We start from the raw sequence: 18,140 nt of genomic DNA, 5'->3' as shown, positions 1-18,140 counted from the left end.
GTGTAAGGAATGATTGTAATGTGGATGTGTCTTTCTGAAAGATTTCAACTTACTTTGACCTCATTGTCATGATTAATTAGTCAATGTTGAGTTTTTGTTGTTTGGTCAGTTCCTCAGATTTTATAACAAGCTGTATTTAGGTGTATGGTTTGATTGTAGGGTGCACATGTTTGTATTGCAAATTTCATCTGACCTGGACATTTTCATGGTTCATTGAACAAGTTGTTGTAGTTTGGTCTATTTCTCATATACTATAGGCAATAAGGCTACTGCTTTTTAGTGTATAAAATAACAATAAGGTGTACATGTCTGTCTGGCAGGGTTCATGTGATGCGGTCCTCATTTTCATGGTTCATTGGTTAATGTTAAGTCTTCATAGTTGTTTCTTTCTGCGGTTCTATAAAATACGATGGATACCAAATGATGCATAAATGCAACATAAAATAGGAACTTAAATTGTCCATAATTTCATAATATTTTTTTTATTTATCATACCACAAAAATGGCTTAATTTTTTTACATAAATAATTAACTTTAAATGAGAATACATAACTGATCAACAGAAACAAAATATAAAATATATTATTGTTTTATCATAAACATGTACATGATTATAAATAAAAATAAACAATGTGCTTACATCTAAAATGTGACCATCTTCATTGTATAAATAATAATGCATAACACCTCATAACATCTCTATCTTATCATACAGCTTAAACCAAAAGTCTGCTGAAAAGTTGTCATAAATGTTATGGTTCATACATAAGGGGGTGTCTAAAATAGAAATATAATACCCAACAATATCTTTTTTCCATGGGTCCATATGTATTTCGTATTTTGAATGGAAAAATAGTCTTAGAAGAACTATAATCAGAACTCTTGAATAACACGGCTACTGGTATCACATCCTCAAAATAAAATACTGGTCAGAATACACTTAAATAAACTAAATCTTCACGAATATAACTAAGGACTACTAATATACTAGTATAGCACCTAAAACAATCATAAACTGAAACAAATATCAAATTGATAAATTAGCTCAGTTCTAAAAACAAATGATTCAACTACTTTAGTTTCAGACAGTCCCAACTTACGATAGCAAGTAGAATATAAATGGTGTTGGGTTATTTCAAGCAAACTGTTGCTGGAAGGTTTAATAATCCCTTTTCTGATATGAGCCTGCCATTTTTTTAAAATCATCAGCATTATTGTGTTCTTTAACATCCATTTTTCATTATCATCACACTACCGGTAAACCTGTTTTGTAGAATCCATTGTGGACAATACATAACTACACTAAAACGTAGAAATCCTTTATAGTTTAACATAGATCCCATGAGTAGATTTAAGAAGAGAATTTTTAATATTGGCAATTTAAATCCTTTTTATAAAAGATGAACCCCGAGAGTAAAGGAAACACGATCTACAACTGGACTAAGCTGAACAGAATGGAAAGGTCCTTGCCTACATGTTATGTGACTTTAACATCTAAATAAAATTCCCATACAATGAAGTTACTACAAATGATGACACAATAATAAGTCAATCTTTTTCTATGTTTAACTAGAATAAATCAAGGCTGTTTCACTACAAAAATTACAAACTTTGAACAATTAATTAGAAAAATAACTGTATACATGTACAAAAATGTATGCATGTTGAACATAATTCACATCAACTGATAATCTTAGGATCAGTTAATTACATGACATGTTCACTTTAATGTAAGATGCAAAATGTTTATGATGTTACAATGAACCTTTAAACAAACAATATTAATATCAAATATATAATTTTGTACATTTCAAACTAATTCATTATTTTATGGAATTGTCTGGAGGGAATACAGGCAAACTAAACACAAACAGCATGAACTAGATTCATCCAGTCAATTAAGTGCTTGATTTAATTTAGTTATAATTCTTTTGTATCATCTATTTGTGCGTTTTTAATCATTCTTTTGAAACATGTATTAAAAAATATAAAAATAATATTTGGAATGTTTTTCATGACTTTGTTTTCATCTTGACTAAAATGGATGAGGTATGATAAGAACCATTTTTTAACCCCTGAAATTGCAAAATGTAAGCAGAAATATTAATGACAAGATTTCAAAATGAGACTTTTTAGAAGTTCTTGCATTTAGTCAAGTTTGAATCCCCTATCATCAATCTGTAAAACAAAATTCAAAATACAAATTCTTATACACATGTACCAGACAGAAAAAGCTGCTTAATCATACCTTCCTTGTATTTGAGGTTTTAGGTTTTTTTTAAATGTATGAATAGGACCTGGACTGTAGAAAATGTACAATATTTAGTACTCAGCCAAAAAACTGTGAAGATGGAATTTCTCACTTATTTATCCATGATTCCAGGATTCTTTGCAAAAATTGAAGTTGTTATAAAAAAAAAATAATTTCAAGCTCATGTTTGTGCAAGGCAGCTCATTTTGTTAGGAATTTATAGGTTAATCAAAATCATCATGATGTAAAAAGAAAAAGAAACTGGATCACTGAATTTGAAATAACATTTTCTTTAATCCTTTACCTGATAATTTTGTGGATTACAATTAATTGTAAAATTAAATAGTTGTGGGTACTCCCTCTTTTCGTTAGATTCTACGATCTTCAAATAAATCTATTCTTTCTCAGTAGTGGTTTACAGAATAAAGGTAAAAAATAACATGATTTCAGTTCTTGATGAACTGTATTTCACCTCTTAAATTTGCAAATTTCAGTTAAATTTGACATACTTAGGTCTCACAAAATTGAATACCCCAGAATTAACTCTTGAAAGTAATAAATGTTGAAATTATATATGATGTCCCTTTATAATATCAAAATATGTCCGATTTGTATAAATTGCAAATGAATTTAAAATCATATCTCACACTTTTTTGTTGTTGCTAGAACAGCACTAACAAATAAAATCTATGAAAGGGGAGATAATTAGTACATTTCAATCTTCAAAATCTCTGTAATCAAGAGGAGATAATCTGTTTAATCTTCAGAATCTCTGTAATCATTGTCAATAGCACTGTTCTGTAAGTAGACACTTATAGGTGTAAAAATTAACGAAGGTTTGTTTTGTGCTCTCGGACCCGAAGAAAATGGAAAAGATGAAGTCAAATAAGTACTGTCCAACATATTATCTTGTTGGTCCTTCTGTTTGTCGGAACTAAAAATAAGATTACTACTCGGTCTACGCTGATGACACTTGGAATTCAGTGACGAGAGTCTATGCTGGAGGTGGATTATTTCTTCCATCATGATACATTGTTGGAAATACTGTGCGGGGTTACCTCCCCCTATTATCTGAGCAGGCGTCTGCCATCTTAGGTAACACTGGCTCCATAGTTTTATCACAGATTCACCGATCATTGGATTTAAAATAAGAGAAGGCTCATCAGAAAAAACATCAGAATTAATGTCATCGTAATATTTTCCCAACTTAAAAACATAGCTAGTATTTCTAGTCAGGCTGCCATTCATACTACTTTTGTCAGACATTGTGTCTTTAACAGGACCATTCATTTGAGATTTACATTTCAGTATATATAGCGGATTATTAAACACTGCTTGATCGTCTTGACTAAATTGGACATTCCAACTCCAAACAGGTGGCAGTCGGAACTGACGCATCACTCTGTTCTCCACATTAAACCTTGACCTCTGATGAGGACTATCAAACAGGAATGATTCAAAAAGTCCCAGTTGTACACTGTCCCACACGGAAGTCAGATATGTCTCAGTAAACGCAAAGGATGATGGGAATTGTTGAAGTAATTGCCAAACACAGTCCAAAAATAACAAAAACACTGGTACCTGAAAAATGTAGTGAAGAGTTCAATAAATGGTTAAGATGTGATACATTTTTGTAATAAATGTTTTATAAGGTTTTTGTTACAAAAGTTTAATAAGGTTTTTGTTACAAAAGTTTAATAAGGTTTTTGTTACAAAAGTTAATTTAGGTTTTTGTTATAAAAGTTTAATAAGGTTCACAAGACCAATGGTTCAATGTGCTTTACAGTACCAGTAATAAAGTGACAGACAATACACATTTCCCTAATCCATTATTAACCCTATTAACTTTATTAACTATGTATATGCATTTAGGTATCGCATCTCAAATTCATTCGTTCATAGTGTGTTAATCTACATTTTTTGATTGAGTTAAGCCTTCCAATTGATATTTTATCTTGTGTTTTTCTACGTTGTGATGTTATACTATTGTCTCAGTAAAAGGGAGAAGGTTTGGTACCATTAAAACGTTTAATCCAGCTGCAAATGTTTGCATCTATCTTAAATCAGAAATCTGATGAACAGTAGTTGTGGTTTGTTTATGTAACTTATCATGTTTCTTGTTACTTGTTTTTTAGTATATAGATTAGACTTGGTTTTCCTGTTTGAATGGTTTTACACCTGTTATTTTGGGACCCTTTATAGCTTGTTCGGTGTGAGCCAAGGCTCTGTGTTGAAGGCCGTACCTTGACCTATAGTTGTGTACTTATATAAATTGTTATTTGAATGGAGAGTTGTCTCATTGGCACTCATACCACATCTTCCTTTACCTAATTAAGAGTTGTTTTTCAACTAATAGGCTATCATTTGAACTTGGAATTATTTTCAATTATGGAATTTGTTTGATTTTTTGTTATTGAAATTTTTTATAAATTTTATGTTTATTCTGTACTGAAATGCTCTGTGCTGCGCACAACACTCTCTATTACAAAGAAATATTATATTTTCAATAGAATGTACTGTGCTGCGCACAACACTATCTAACCAAAATACATTGAATGGAAAATGTTATGAACCGCTCAAATAATCATAATACCAAATAAACATAAATTTATTAAAAATTTTAAACACAAAAAATTATGCAAATTCCATAATTAAAAATAATTCCAAGTTCAAATAATAGCCTGTTATTACTGTGTGTTGAACAGTTTTTTTTACACAGATTCTCTAAATGCGCATTAAATAAATATGTACTATGGCAAACACAAAATCTTTTTTTCCTAAAATCGTATAGTTTCTGAATCACTAATTACTACAGAAAATTCTAGAAAAATATGGCTGATTGGATAAACAATATTTTTTTTATGAAATATGGATCTTATAGCAGTTCTTTTTTTTTAATGGAAAGGCACAGGATCCATAATTCTAATACTAATTTTAGTTACTATGAGGTGAATTCTTGTAGAAATGCCAATTTTTTTCACTTGTGTGCATGCAACATTCTTACATGACTAGTTTATTAAGGATATCAATTTACCATAATGATACCTCAGCATGTGATTTGGTAATTATTTAATGGTATAAAATACAGAACGGAAAACACAGTACATCAACTGAATATTCGTTCTTACTGGAGTTATTTCCCTTGACTACTAATATGAATTTGTCAACAGTGTCTGTTCTGTTTGTGATCTTATTTGGACAAATAAGTCAAATCCAGGGATCATGTGACTCTAAACTGGGTATGTTTAACTTTTTTTTATGTTTGAAAGAAAACTTTTATATGATAAATTGATGTTCTATTATTTTTTGTGATATTTTAGTATATGTGTAACATGCAGGGTTTCCGCTAAAATATAACTGTGGCGATTAAAATTCGTCATTGGCGAAAGAATTTGGCGAAAGAAATATATAACGATTTATTTTCAGCCATCTTGTTTATTTACTTTTTTTCGGGTTTCTCTGACTTTACCGATCAGACAAAACTCCGAATTCACCTTGAACTCGTTAAGATTTGACAGAAAATCAATAATCAGCTGATTGCATTCATTGCTATCGACATCAAATGACTAATTAATAAAGGTGTTGATTATATCATATGACAAAATGATATTGTTAAATGGCTTCTGTCACATGTCACAAAAGGGATTCATTAACCACTTTGCGACGCACGTGTTTGAAGCAAAATTTTTACGCGTCCTCTCCTTCTTTTAATGATAGTCCAGTAAAGAAAATTGTTGCTATGACGAAAACTGTTCAAAAGCAAGAAAAGTCTCTGATTTAAAACTTTATCATTCAACTTTCATATAGGTAATTGATTTGAATTGGAACTTCAAAGTTGTTTCAGTTACACTTGTGTTTAAAGCATATTGTTTTACATATTCACGATGGTCTAGAAAAGAAAACTGTCGTTATGAAGAAATATATTCAAAAGGTTGGTATGAGAATAACCCTTCAATGTAATGACTACAACTTACATGAGCGATCAATTCCAAGTGATAAGATGCTTTGTTTTGTTGTAAAAAACACTTCCTATTTAGGGGGGGGGGGGCTTGAAAAAAGGGAAAATTTGAAGAAGAAAAAATATATGTGTATATGTGTGTTACTTGGCCAAAAAAATAATAAAGTGGCGAAAAATATATTGTTTAGGCGAAAGAGGTGGCGAAAAAAATAATTGACCCAGGGGAAACCCTGGTAACATGTATGCAAACAATGTGCTATTTCATGGTTGTTTTATACAAAAATATTCTTTAAATAGAATACAATTTTAGAAAGAAAAAAATCTAAATCAAATCTTATTCAATTTGTTATTCTACTGACTTGCATACAAATATTATCATACTGAAAATAATAGGACTTGGAGAGACAAAAATCTTTTGATACCAATATTTCACTATAACTCTTGATTTATTATATTTTATTGTGATCAATAGCAAGAAAAATATTTAGGGTAGATTATTTGTTTTTTCTTGAATACTTATTATTGTACTTTCAGAAAACAACCTGTTCAAAGATCTGCTTAATATGATGTTGAAGTTAAAAGGATCAGGTGGTTGTCCTTCAGGTGGGTTTCATTCATTAAAAGTTCATTCATTATTTGTTGTTCAAAAGCTATTTATTTGACATATGAATATTTCTTATCATAATGTTATAGTCGAAGATGTTTAAATATTTATTTAAAAAATCTTCTTTAAAAAAAACACTTTATGATTGTTTACTTTTTACAAATTGTGACTTTGATGGAGAGATATCATTGGCACTCTTACCCCATCTTCTTATTTCTATTTAACTTATTTAAGATGTAAAAGTTTTCACAATTTTGCATTCACATGTAGAAACAACTAGTTAAGTAACCAACTGTCTGCATGTTCAATGGGAAATTAGAAGCATCCAAAATAGATCTATTTTATCTTATTAATTTGTTACATTTACAGGTAATGGAGTTTCTAGAAAAGATGTCCCTGCCTTTGCAGCATCTCTTTCCAGTTATACTAAAACTTACAAAACCAATGAAAGCGTATTATTTGACAAAGTATGGGCAAATATTGGAAATGGTTATGATGCTAGCAGTGGGATATTTACTGCTCCCAAGTCTGGGGTTTATCAATTTTCTTGTACGATAATGAGATTTAAAGATTCTATTAAAGTTCACCTGTTCCAAAATGAGAAAAAGACAGTGGCAATCTATCCAGGTTCAGGAAGCCTATATATACCTGGTTCACTCAACATAGTGTTACAGGTAAAGAAGGGCGATAAAGTATTCATACGAAATGAAAGGAATCAACAAATCTACAGTGAATCTGGAAGTCAATTTAGCATGTTTTCTGGATTTATGATTTCAAATTAATAAATTTGTCTAAATATAAGTTAATGTTTTTAATTTATAAGACTTTTTATTCCCAATCCAATAATGACTATAAATAACTTAAGTAAAATTGTTGTTACCCTTTCATTGTTGCCTTGCTGTATGAGGTTATTGTGTTTCTGAAATGGATGTCCCATCATAACCCACTCTCTCTGTACCAGTGATTGGAATCCCACTTGTGTACGGAAGTTAGGGTCCATCAGAATCTGAGATAGACTAGACACAAGGCAAGCAAAGTTCCTGCTGTCAAATTCTGTAAAAGAAAATGGTTAAATTACTTTCCATTAAATAGAAGATTTGGTCAAAATGTCAATAAGACAACTCTTCACAAGAGATCAAATGACACAGAAATTACAAAATATAGGTCACCATAGAGCCTTCAACAATGCGTGAAGCCCATACTTCATAGTCACCTATAAAAGACTATATTTCACTTTATGAATGTGACAAACACAACACAATTATGTATATCAGGAAAGACATTTATCTCTGTATTGAAAATCATTTTGGTTACCAGAGTTCCTCAGTATTTTTTAAATTATTTAAGAGTTTTTTAATACATTATTCTGACAGTCTTCTGTTCGAAAACATACAGACTTTAAATGGACTTATGTGTGTGATTTGTCAGTATCCAGGAGGATTTTTTCTGGAAAATAAGAATAATTTTTGGACACTTTTGGTTTGAAGTCTTTTTCATTTGTATTTAAAACGTTTCTGACTCACATATTAATCTATTGCAATAACTAGTTTAACTGAAATGGAATACATAGTACTGTGATTCACTTTTTTTGTAAATAATACCAAATTTTTAGGATTGAGGAATAAATATTTTTGATATAAAAACAGCCAAATTTGATATGATTGCCAATGAGACAACTCTCCACATGATACTGAATGACATAAAGTTAACAACTATACATAATCAGATGTCATGGTTTTGATAAGTTCTGCATACATAGGATATTGTGGTTCACCTTTATTCAGGATATCCATGAATTTAGTACCCACAGATAATTATCCACATTACAGGCTGTTCTCCTACCTCTGACACACTAGTTTTTTTAATTATTATTTTTTAGCAAATGATGATCTAACAGAAAAAAAAAGAAAAAAATTTGATGAAAATACTATAAACAAAATATTTAAACAATAGTGTTCCTTACATGGTTTCTATGAAAACAGCTAGATGTAATCCATATTATCACCTTCTTGATATTGGAATGATATTCATTTTATGACCTTCACCTACCTTTAATAACAACTGTCTTTTGTTTATTGACTATAAGATCCTTTGTCTCAATAGAAACAGCTGATGTCAGGATGCTATCCATCATATGACCTTCACCTCTTTCATAACAACTGTTTTTATTTATTGACTATAAGATCCTTTGTCTCAATAGAAACAGCTGATGTCAGGATGCTATCCATCATATGACCTTCACCTACCTTTCATAACAACTGTTTTTATTGACTATTATATCCTTTGTCTCAATAGAAACATCTTGATACTGGGTTACTCTCCATCATATGACCTTCACTTACCTTTAATAACAACTGTCTTTTGTTTATTGACTATAAGATCCATTGTCTCAATAGAAACAGCTGATGTCAGGATGCTATCCATCATATGACCTTCACCTACCTTTAATAACAACTGTCTTTTGTTTATTGACTATAAGATCCATTGTCTCAATAGAAACAGCTGATGTCAGGATGCTATCCATCATATGACCTTCACCTACCTTTCATAACAACTGTTTTTATTTATTGACTATTATATCCTTTGTCTCAATAGAAACATCTTGATACTGGGTTACTCTCCATCATATGACCTTCACTTACCTTTAATAACAACTGTCTTTTGTTTATTGACTATAAGATCCATTGTCTCAATAGAAACAGCCATACACTGGGATACTAATGATAGCCATTTAGAGTTTTCCAAACTTGACATCCAGTTTATATCTTGTACTAAAAAGTCCTTTTCTGAATCTGAAAACAGAAGTTTTAGAATTATCATATAAAACCAACCAGAAAGAAGAAACATAAAGACTGTTTGCCAGTAATACATTTAGAATTCTATATGAGGAAACATTTTTCAAGAATAGTAATGAATGATATTTTTACCAAAAATATTCTTGTTTCAAAAGAACTATTAAACACAGCAATGATATTTGGTATATATAATTAGTGAGTGTAAAATTAAAACTCAATACCTGTAAGTACTGACAAAATTCTAAATAAATGTTGTATTTCCACTTTAAGGGTTGATTTTTTTCTGTTGATAAAAATGCATGTGGATCATGTAAATTATCATTAGCAGATGTTTCTAGAGTGATTTACACTTTACATTCATATTTCAACTATTATTACATGTGTTTATCAATTTAGGTGATGACCAATTATAATGTTTTAGATGTATGCAAGATAGTTTAATGGTTTAAATATAGAATGATATAGTAGATACATATTAGAATTATATTTTGTTATAAATATCATAAACAGTACTAATTTAATCTTGCCTTGAGCAGTAACGTATACAAATTCAAATGATATCTATGACAGAGAGTGGTCACTATTTTCTGATGAGTGACAATTAAAGATGTTCATATAACCTTGAGTTAAACATATAATTTAACACTTGACAGAAATAGTATGTTTTCAATAACACACCAAATATGTATAATGTTCTTTTTTTATAATAATTTGTTTAGATAAGTCGTGCAATAAATGAATAGTTCTTTGATAATAATGTGCTTGATACCTAGGGAAATGGATCTCTTTAGTCTATCTCCTGTTTAAATAACAAAGACACTAGACTCATGATCTGAGATTATTAACTTAATTATATTTGTTACTGCTCTGCTAAGTGGCCTGGGAATACAGTGTTATTTCAGTCCATCTTTTGGTCTTTCATATTCATATTCATATAAAGTTATAAAGGAACATAACTGAAGAACGTTTAAAGTGTTACCACAAAAATTCATACTTGAGATGTATTTTGTGGATAAAAGTATTGTGTTTAAGTTCCATAACTTTTGGTTGAGGCAAACTAAAGTTAGAGAACAGAAACAAACTTTGGGATGTATTAAAGAACGTTCCGACAGACAATTGTAAAATTTAATGCCCTCTCCGCTACATAATAAAAATTGCCATTTTTTCTGTTATACCTGCAGACAATAATATTTTTAATGTATAATGATGACTTACATGAAGTTGATGAAAATGATGACCAATTTTAAGAATTATGGCCATCGGACTATACAGTGTCATGAGAAAAAAATAAATGCTCGTTCTCAGGCTTACGGCAGGATAAATAGGATATATGATGAATTGAAACAAAACAAATTTCTTATTGATATTTTTCTACATACATGTAATAATAATATACACTATAAGATTTTCACACATGTTGCTATTTAAATCAAAGGTTACTAAAAAAAATACAATGTATATCTATAATACAAATTGAACAAAAAATACAAATAAAGCTATCATAAACAAACTAGTTGTTATAAAATTTACCTATTACACATAATTCTTTTAACTTTTCATAGCTATTCTGTAAATCTTTAAGTGATGGACATGACTTATTGAGGTCAATGATTTCTGGTGGACCCTTGTTGTCTGCCATTTGTACAGCTGTTAACAACCTAAAAGAAATATGAACAGTATAAATAATCATATATATATATTAACTGAACTAGAATTGTTTATTATTGGTATTTCTACATTCCTCTCCTTAAAACAGGCTATATGTTGATGATAAAGTTTTGTGGTTTCTGTCTTATTCGCAATTGGTGGGAAAATAAGGAAAACTTGTTTTCCTTTGATGTATGAAATTTTAATATTTTATGTTGGATTTTACACCTCTATATTATATAAGAAATACTGGTACAAATATATTCTGCATCAAAAAGTAAATTGAACTAATTTGACATTGTGCCTCATTCTGACAATGTCAAAATATTTCTTATAGTAAAAAATAAATATAAGTTATAAAAAGATTTCAGAATTTAACTTTCATAAGAGTAATTCAAGTTTTCTAGTAGTGTCCTATAACTCTAAAAATTCAATTAAATTTCAAGACTAAATTATTACTATACAGCAGTGAACTATGATATTCAATAGACTATTATCATACTACCAACTTTTGAACTCAAGAGTATTTAAAATTTTGTGTGTGTACAACTCTGTGGTAGGACATTCTAGTATTTGGATATATTTAATTGTTTTTTTGTTTTCTATACCCAATAAAATCATCTGAAAAAAGTTAATTTCCCCCCAAAATTACAGATATTGTAGCTCGTATTTACTCCTTTAATAGCTCTTACTTAACCAAATACCCGAATATCGTACCGCAAAGTAGGTAACTTGTCTAAAATTTAAACTCCAGAATTAAAAGTCTGTAATATGAAAAAAGTCTATTGTGTTAAAAATGAAATGTTATGGAATGTTAAAATGGATCACACATGCATTCTAAATGTTATATACAATAATCTTATTACACACACAAACTGGCATAACAATATGACATGTAATACAATAACAACCTGGAATATACTTATATTAAAATACCCTCATACACAAAACAAAAAATAAAATAAAAATAAAACACATGCATAATTTATTTGTATAATCCTTTCCATGCTTGGAACTAAAATAAAGCAAACTCTGTTCTTATATAAATGCCCTATATAGACATGTGTTACTGTTTCATATTCTTTTTAATTGACATTATAAGTGTGATAAAATTAAATATTCTTAATATTTTCTTAACAAATAAGCACAAACTATACTTAATACTACTATTTCATTTCAGATGTCACACAAAAGACAATTACTACTTATTGGAAGTAAGAAATCACACGTTAAACCATTAATTCAACAAACAATAAATATTAGAACATGAGAAGTTAAGAATCAGTAACACAAAGCCTGATATCAATTACAACAAAATGTACATACATCTTGGATGTGTATTCCCTGTAAATGTAATAATAACTTTACCTATATATCCCATACTCATAAATACACATCTTAATACTTATGCTTCATTTTAAATTTGATTAAATAAATGAATGACTAATTGTATAAATGAATCAATGTATAGATAAACTATGAATGGATAAATCAATGAATAGATGAATCAATGAATAGATGAATGAATGAATGGAATAATAAATCAATGAATGGATGAATGAATATATGAATCAGTGAATTGATGAATTAATATATGAATCAATGGATGAATCAATGAATGGATTTGTCAATGAATTAATAATCAAAGAATAAAATATTTATAAGTAATTGATTGAATAAATGAATTAATGGATTCACATATGAATTTGAATAATTGAATAAATATTAAGCACATAACAGTTGATCTATAGATGTCACACATGAGCATTAGTACTGTTAGAAAAGGTAATCTGTGATTCACATAAACCTGTATCACTATTCTATTATCAAGAATGCAACATTAACCAAATACATTGCAGTATTGTCAATCAAAAAAGCACATTCATAAGTCTGCTGTGATTACAAACTTTAAATGATGCACTGTCAGTTAACTAAAATTCAAGGTGCAAGCTACAGTCAGTTAGAGAAACCCATATTAAAATACAAAACACTAATTTTTATGTATTGTGACCAAACTTTTTGCCCTTCATTCCCTGGTGGTAACCTGTATTGGCTTGAATACCCTTATTTACCAAAGCAAAATAAAAAGCTGCATTGAAAAATTGTCTTGTTGGCTTGAATGTTTCAAACCCTGGTATGAATACATCTTAATGTTGTTTTTATTCATTATATATATGAATGGGATTGATGGTAGATATTAAATTAAGAGATTGAGATAGTGTAGAGACACTTGTCTATTGTTGACGACTGTATGATGTTTTCTAGATGCCAATCAATTTCACTTATTGATTACAATAAGTTTTTTATATGCTATGAACTTATAATTACAAATCATATTCATCCAAAGCTTTACTCAGTTCACAACTGTTTGTAATTATACAAATCTAATGTAATGATGCCTTTAGTATTGTGTAATGTTTATGGTTACTATTTACATTTTAGTGTGTTAATTTTACCTTTCTTCAAATGTAGCAACATCTGACTGAGGTAATAGGTTGGCCATTCTAACCAGACTTACACCATTGGTATGTGTATAACACCATGTCTAAAAAAAATAACACACAAACTTTAACACACAAAGTTACATTGAGACAAAATCACAGTTTTAAGTACATGTCTACTTATGAATCAGAAGATGGAAAACAAAGTTTGATCACAGTATCAAATTTAATCATAACACTTAGTTATGTAAAAGAATAATTATTTTGTTAGGTAATTAATTTTGGCTAAGTGCAGATGTCAATTATTTGGCACTATATATATGTAAACATGGTGAGAACATACAATCTAAATCATTGGTGATAAAGCATACACATGTACTAGAACTCAAGAGTTTTCAAAATATACACAAAGACATTGAGAATTAAATGCATGTAGTTTCAACAATATAAAACATAGGACTTACTGGTATTCTTCTGTCTACAAAATGTGAGGAAGCTTTCTGGAGGTCAAAGTTCAGCAACCCACAAGGAACTACAAATCTTTCCGGTAAACTAAAAGAGAGATTGAACAACATTTTACAAAATAAAAGTGACCCATCATGAAAAATTCATGTGGGGTATAAATATTTTCTTTAATTTTAATCAAATACATGACAATACCAAAAGAGAACACCAGTAAGATGTAGGTTTAGTAAAAGTTATATAACTCCTCTGAAACTGCTTGTAAAATTAGGAGATTCAGTGTTGATTTTTGGAAACCACAACCTTTTCTATCCCAGATGTGATCTAGAGTGTTTGCATATAGTGGCTAAGATTTCGTATATTGGAATGAACTTAAGAACAGACGTCTAGCCAGTTTGAAATTGTATTGGGAAAGCTACAAGAAGTACTTCGATAAAAGTTACCTTACAACTGAGCGGTGCCCTATACTGTATGTCTAGTAAGCGAACTTCACAACAGAGCTTGACATATATCATATGACACCTGTCTATTTTTCACCATATGTTACCAACTGGATGTCTTTTTGTTTTTGTGTAAACTTATTTTGTTCATATGAAATGGTTATTTTTCAACCTGAATAAATCATAAGTTTCAAAGTTATTATTCTAAATATAAGATATACCTTGTAGACATATGGTAACTGGCATTAACATCCGTCACCCACCATTTATTGGAACATCTACATCGATTTATTTCCCTTTCCCAGTCAGTAGGACTATCATACAGGGGGGTGTCAACAGAACTGCCAAAATCTGTAAAAGATAATCCATTCTACCTGTATACTGTACTATCAAAGGTTTTTATAAAAATATTGATCATAAAGGTATTGTAAATGTTGTATTTCTGTTAGATTCAGATTTTCAAAATTGCAGATTAATAGGAAGTAAAAGTTGTACTTGCTTAAGTTTCTGATAACTTACAAATAAGTTGATTGACAAAAACATCAATAAAAGTTGAAAAATAAAATTCAAAAAAATCAAAATTGAACTGTTTTGGTTTGTAAATCTTGGCTTTCAAATATTCAGCTATGAGTGTTCCTGATGAAGGTAAATCAATTAAAGCTCTTGGGACGCATACAATCTATGAGGTCTTATTTCGCTTCTTTTCAAACTATTGACCAGCAGGAGTACTGGTATTGGTGTATACCATCAAAATGTCTTTACAGTGGTACAGTTGTTCATTTATATGTAACTTTAATTCACAGATCTTAAATACTGTAAACAAACTAATTTATTTTCATTAGAAAATTCCACAAATTTATATATTTGCATACCTGCCAAACTTGATCTTCTCTTGTATAATTAAGTTGGTTTACAATAGTTGATAAAATCCTACATAATTTGTACTTACTGAAATGTTGCTGTTCTTTTCCATAATAAAAGGCAAACAACAGTGAGGACTTAGTAGGGTATGCATAGTGTAATATCGTGTTAACTATCTGTCAATAAATAACACACAAGCATACATTAGATTAAATTTTCATGAATTTAACAATTAGTTTTTAGTATAAGATAAAAATAAAATGCACCAACAACATTATCAAAACAATAAATTGGGGAATGAATTCATGAGACACAGATTATGCTTCGACTTGCATATCTTATAAAGTTACAAAGGGAAATAACTGAAGAATGATGCTACCAAAATTTGTACTTGATCAGAGTTTTGTAGTTACAAGTATTGTGTATATTTTCATAACATTTGGTTAAGGCAAACTTAAGTTAATAGAGAATGGAAATGACAGATTGAGCATTTTTTTTCATTTGTAAAGGGTGTAACTCTAGAACAGTAAACTTGACACCACCAAAATTCAAACTGTATCTGTATTTTTTGGTACGATGTAATAAGCATTGTGAATAAATTTCATAACATTTGGTTAAGGCAAACTAAAGTTAGAGAAAATAAACCAACATTGGGATGTACAAATGGACAAACAGTCAATGGTAAAAACATTATGCCTCTCTGCTATGTCAGGGGTATAAAAACTGCAGTTGCAGCCATAATAATCTGAATGTACACTTTTCATATCTTACCATTTTGTTTTGGTCTCTTGGTGTAAACTTTAATCCAAAAACATGAACGTTGAAATTCTGAAAAAGAAAATTCAATACTTCAGCAGATTTATAATTTTACTTAAACATTGAGGTAGAAATTGCATTGTCTTTCAAATATAAATTAATTTAATTTAATGGTAAAAAAATCCTGAAATATTTTTTTCTTAAATTGCAGTGATTTGATACATATATAATTGATTTGAAATACCACACATATAACTATTTCTTTAATTTTGAAATCAGTATGTTTCTTACAAATATGACTTCTGTTTTCTTAACAGTTTTAACATTAAACATTAGAACATGTAAATAAAAACATCCCTCAGTTCTATAGAAAATGGACTTAATTGCTTATAGAAAGGTGATCTTTATAACATAGACTGTATGTTTGTATTACCACTCTCAGTCATGCAGTCCTATTATCTTACCTTACAATGTATCTCTATATACTTTGTATAAGAACTGACAGTTGTTCCTGGGGATAACTTTCTTCTCCTTCCTCCAGATATCACTGAAAAAGAATTAAAATACAAAATTAATACAACACTCTTCTTTTATTTTGTAAACTTAATCATGTTCTAATTTCAATAAAACACAGCCTGCTTGTGTGTAAAGTCACAATATAATGCCTACCCATGTAACATTTAAAGTACATATCATTAAATATAGGGGCTCTAAAACAGCAATTTTTCTGTTAGTTGAAATACTTTTTACAAATTTGTAGCTTCACTGCTGGAAGAATCTGGAAAATTTAGGTTAAAAACCATAAATTAATAGCAACCAAAATGAATTTCATACCCAGTCAATATGACAAAATGTGGTTAACATAAGCAGGTTAAAAATATGAATGACTATCACCTCTCTTACTCAAGTACAAAGCTCACCAACTTTATCCATGAGAATGGATCTAATGAAAATCTAATGAAAAAAAACCTGAAAATTTTGTAAAGAACAAAATATCAGACGTTATTTTCATCAACGTTGCCCTGCTATTATGATAGAAAATTATAAATGAAGAATAGAAAAATTATAAATTTTCGCAGGAGATTGAGAACTAAGCTGGATAACCTTAATGTCAACAATTAAAAGTTATTTAATAAATTATCAAGCTATTTTGCCTTAATTTGGTTATGCAAATAATTTCCTATTAAAGAGCTGAATTTATTTTACTAGGCAAATAACAAAGCATAATTGAGCTTTAATAACAAAGTAATTACTCTTTGGTGATGGATCATTGTCTATTTCTGAAAAAAAACAATAGTATACATTTTCTTTTACCATGTTTACTAGAACATGTATCTGAAAAAATGTAGCATTTCTAAATTTTTAAAGATTATAAACAATTGTAATGACGTCTGCATCAGCAGCAGAATCAGAAATTTTCATAAGAGACCCACTGACTGACATTAGAAGGGGCCAGCTCCAGTCATAATCTAAATAATCAACCAAATATTTTTTGAAAAATCCTCCTGCCCCCACGTAAATCTGCCCTTCACAGTTTAAAGTTAACAGAAAATATTCCATGGAGAAATACCTGTTTAACAGAAATCTCGAAGACCAGATAACTACACATTTCTAAATAAAAGTTTCCTAAAGAATCAGTCTTTAAACAAAAAAATATTTCTATCCTTGATTAAACTCATGGTTTACACTAGTTATCCCTATGAAATTAAAAATTGAACAGATTTAAAATTATTTTTTTCTGTTTATAATATGCTGTTTATTGACCAATAATGTTCAGGCCAAACATATACTAAATAATACATGGGTTTGCTTATCCAATTACTGAAGAGATATCTTTGTAAAATGTTCCATGTATGAATGAGTAGAAAAGTTATAAATATGAAAATGTTGTACCTGATATTTCACAGAGACAAATACCACAATAT

The 18,140-nt window shown here is 29.4% G+C and overlaps 2 protein-coding genes across 6 annotated transcripts in view; one reads left to right on the top strand and one right to left on the bottom strand.

The window, feature by feature from the left end:
* Positions 1 to 482: 482 nt before the first annotated feature.
* Positions 483 to 18,140, bottom strand: part of LOC134715680 (myotubularin-related protein 10-B-like) — a 31,052-nt gene continuing 13,394 nt past the window's right edge. For 3 of the 5 annotated variants that reach the window (XM_063578019.1, XM_063578021.1, XM_063578023.1), the window contains 12 exons: positions 17,469 to 17,495; positions 16,680 to 16,762; positions 16,231 to 16,287; positions 15,548 to 15,635; positions 14,820 to 14,949; positions 14,161 to 14,248; positions 13,712 to 13,800; positions 12,582 to 12,599; positions 11,139 to 11,266; positions 9,456 to 9,605; positions 7,694 to 7,866; positions 483 to 3,832 (listed from right to left, as the gene is read on the bottom strand). In XM_063578019.1, coding sequence (XP_063434089.1) covers positions 3,008 to 3,832; positions 7,694 to 7,866; positions 9,456 to 9,605; positions 11,139 to 11,266; positions 12,582 to 12,599; positions 13,712 to 13,800; positions 14,161 to 14,248; positions 14,820 to 14,949; positions 15,548 to 15,635; positions 16,231 to 16,287; positions 16,680 to 16,762; positions 17,469 to 17,495 — 1,856 coding nt within the window. In that variant the 3' untranslated portion in view covers positions 483 to 3,007. The remainder of the gene's footprint in view (positions 3,833 to 7,693; positions 7,867 to 9,455; positions 9,606 to 11,138; positions 11,267 to 12,581; positions 12,600 to 13,711; positions 13,801 to 14,160; positions 14,249 to 14,819; positions 14,950 to 15,547; positions 15,636 to 16,230; positions 16,288 to 16,679; positions 16,763 to 17,468; positions 17,496 to 18,140) is intronic. The other 2 variants (XM_063578020.1, XM_063578022.1) reach the window with 2 other exon arrangements.
* LOC134715681 (cerebellin-2-like) lies at positions 6,748 to 7,609 on the top strand. Its single transcript, XM_063578024.1, has 2 exons — positions 6,748 to 6,812; positions 7,183 to 7,609. The coding sequence occupies exons 1-2, from the start codon at positions 6,773 to 6,775 to the stop codon at positions 7,593 to 7,595; spliced, it is 453 nt and encodes a 150-aa protein (XP_063434094.1). The 5' UTR covers positions 6,748 to 6,772; the 3' UTR covers positions 7,596 to 7,609.

This window comes from Mytilus trossulus, chromosome 4 (genome assembly GCF_036588685.1).
Source record: "Mytilus trossulus isolate FHL-02 chromosome 4, PNRI_Mtr1.1.1.hap1, whole genome shotgun sequence".
Taxonomy (NCBI): Eukaryota; Metazoa; Mollusca; class Bivalvia; order Mytilida; family Mytilidae; genus Mytilus; species Mytilus trossulus.
Note: the sequence above shows the minus strand (reverse complement) of the source record. Positions and strands in the feature narration are given on the sequence as shown.

Excerpts from the sequence above, each read along its gene's own strand:
- LOC134715681 (XM_063578024.1), top strand. The coding sequence starts at position 6,773 with ATGATGTTGAAGTTAAAAGGATCAGGTGGTTGTCCTTCAG. Across the intron at positions 6,813-7,182 it reads ATCAGGTGGTTGTCCTTCAG|GTAATGGAGTTTCTAGAAAA; the intron begins GTGGGTTTCATT and ends TTACATTTACAG.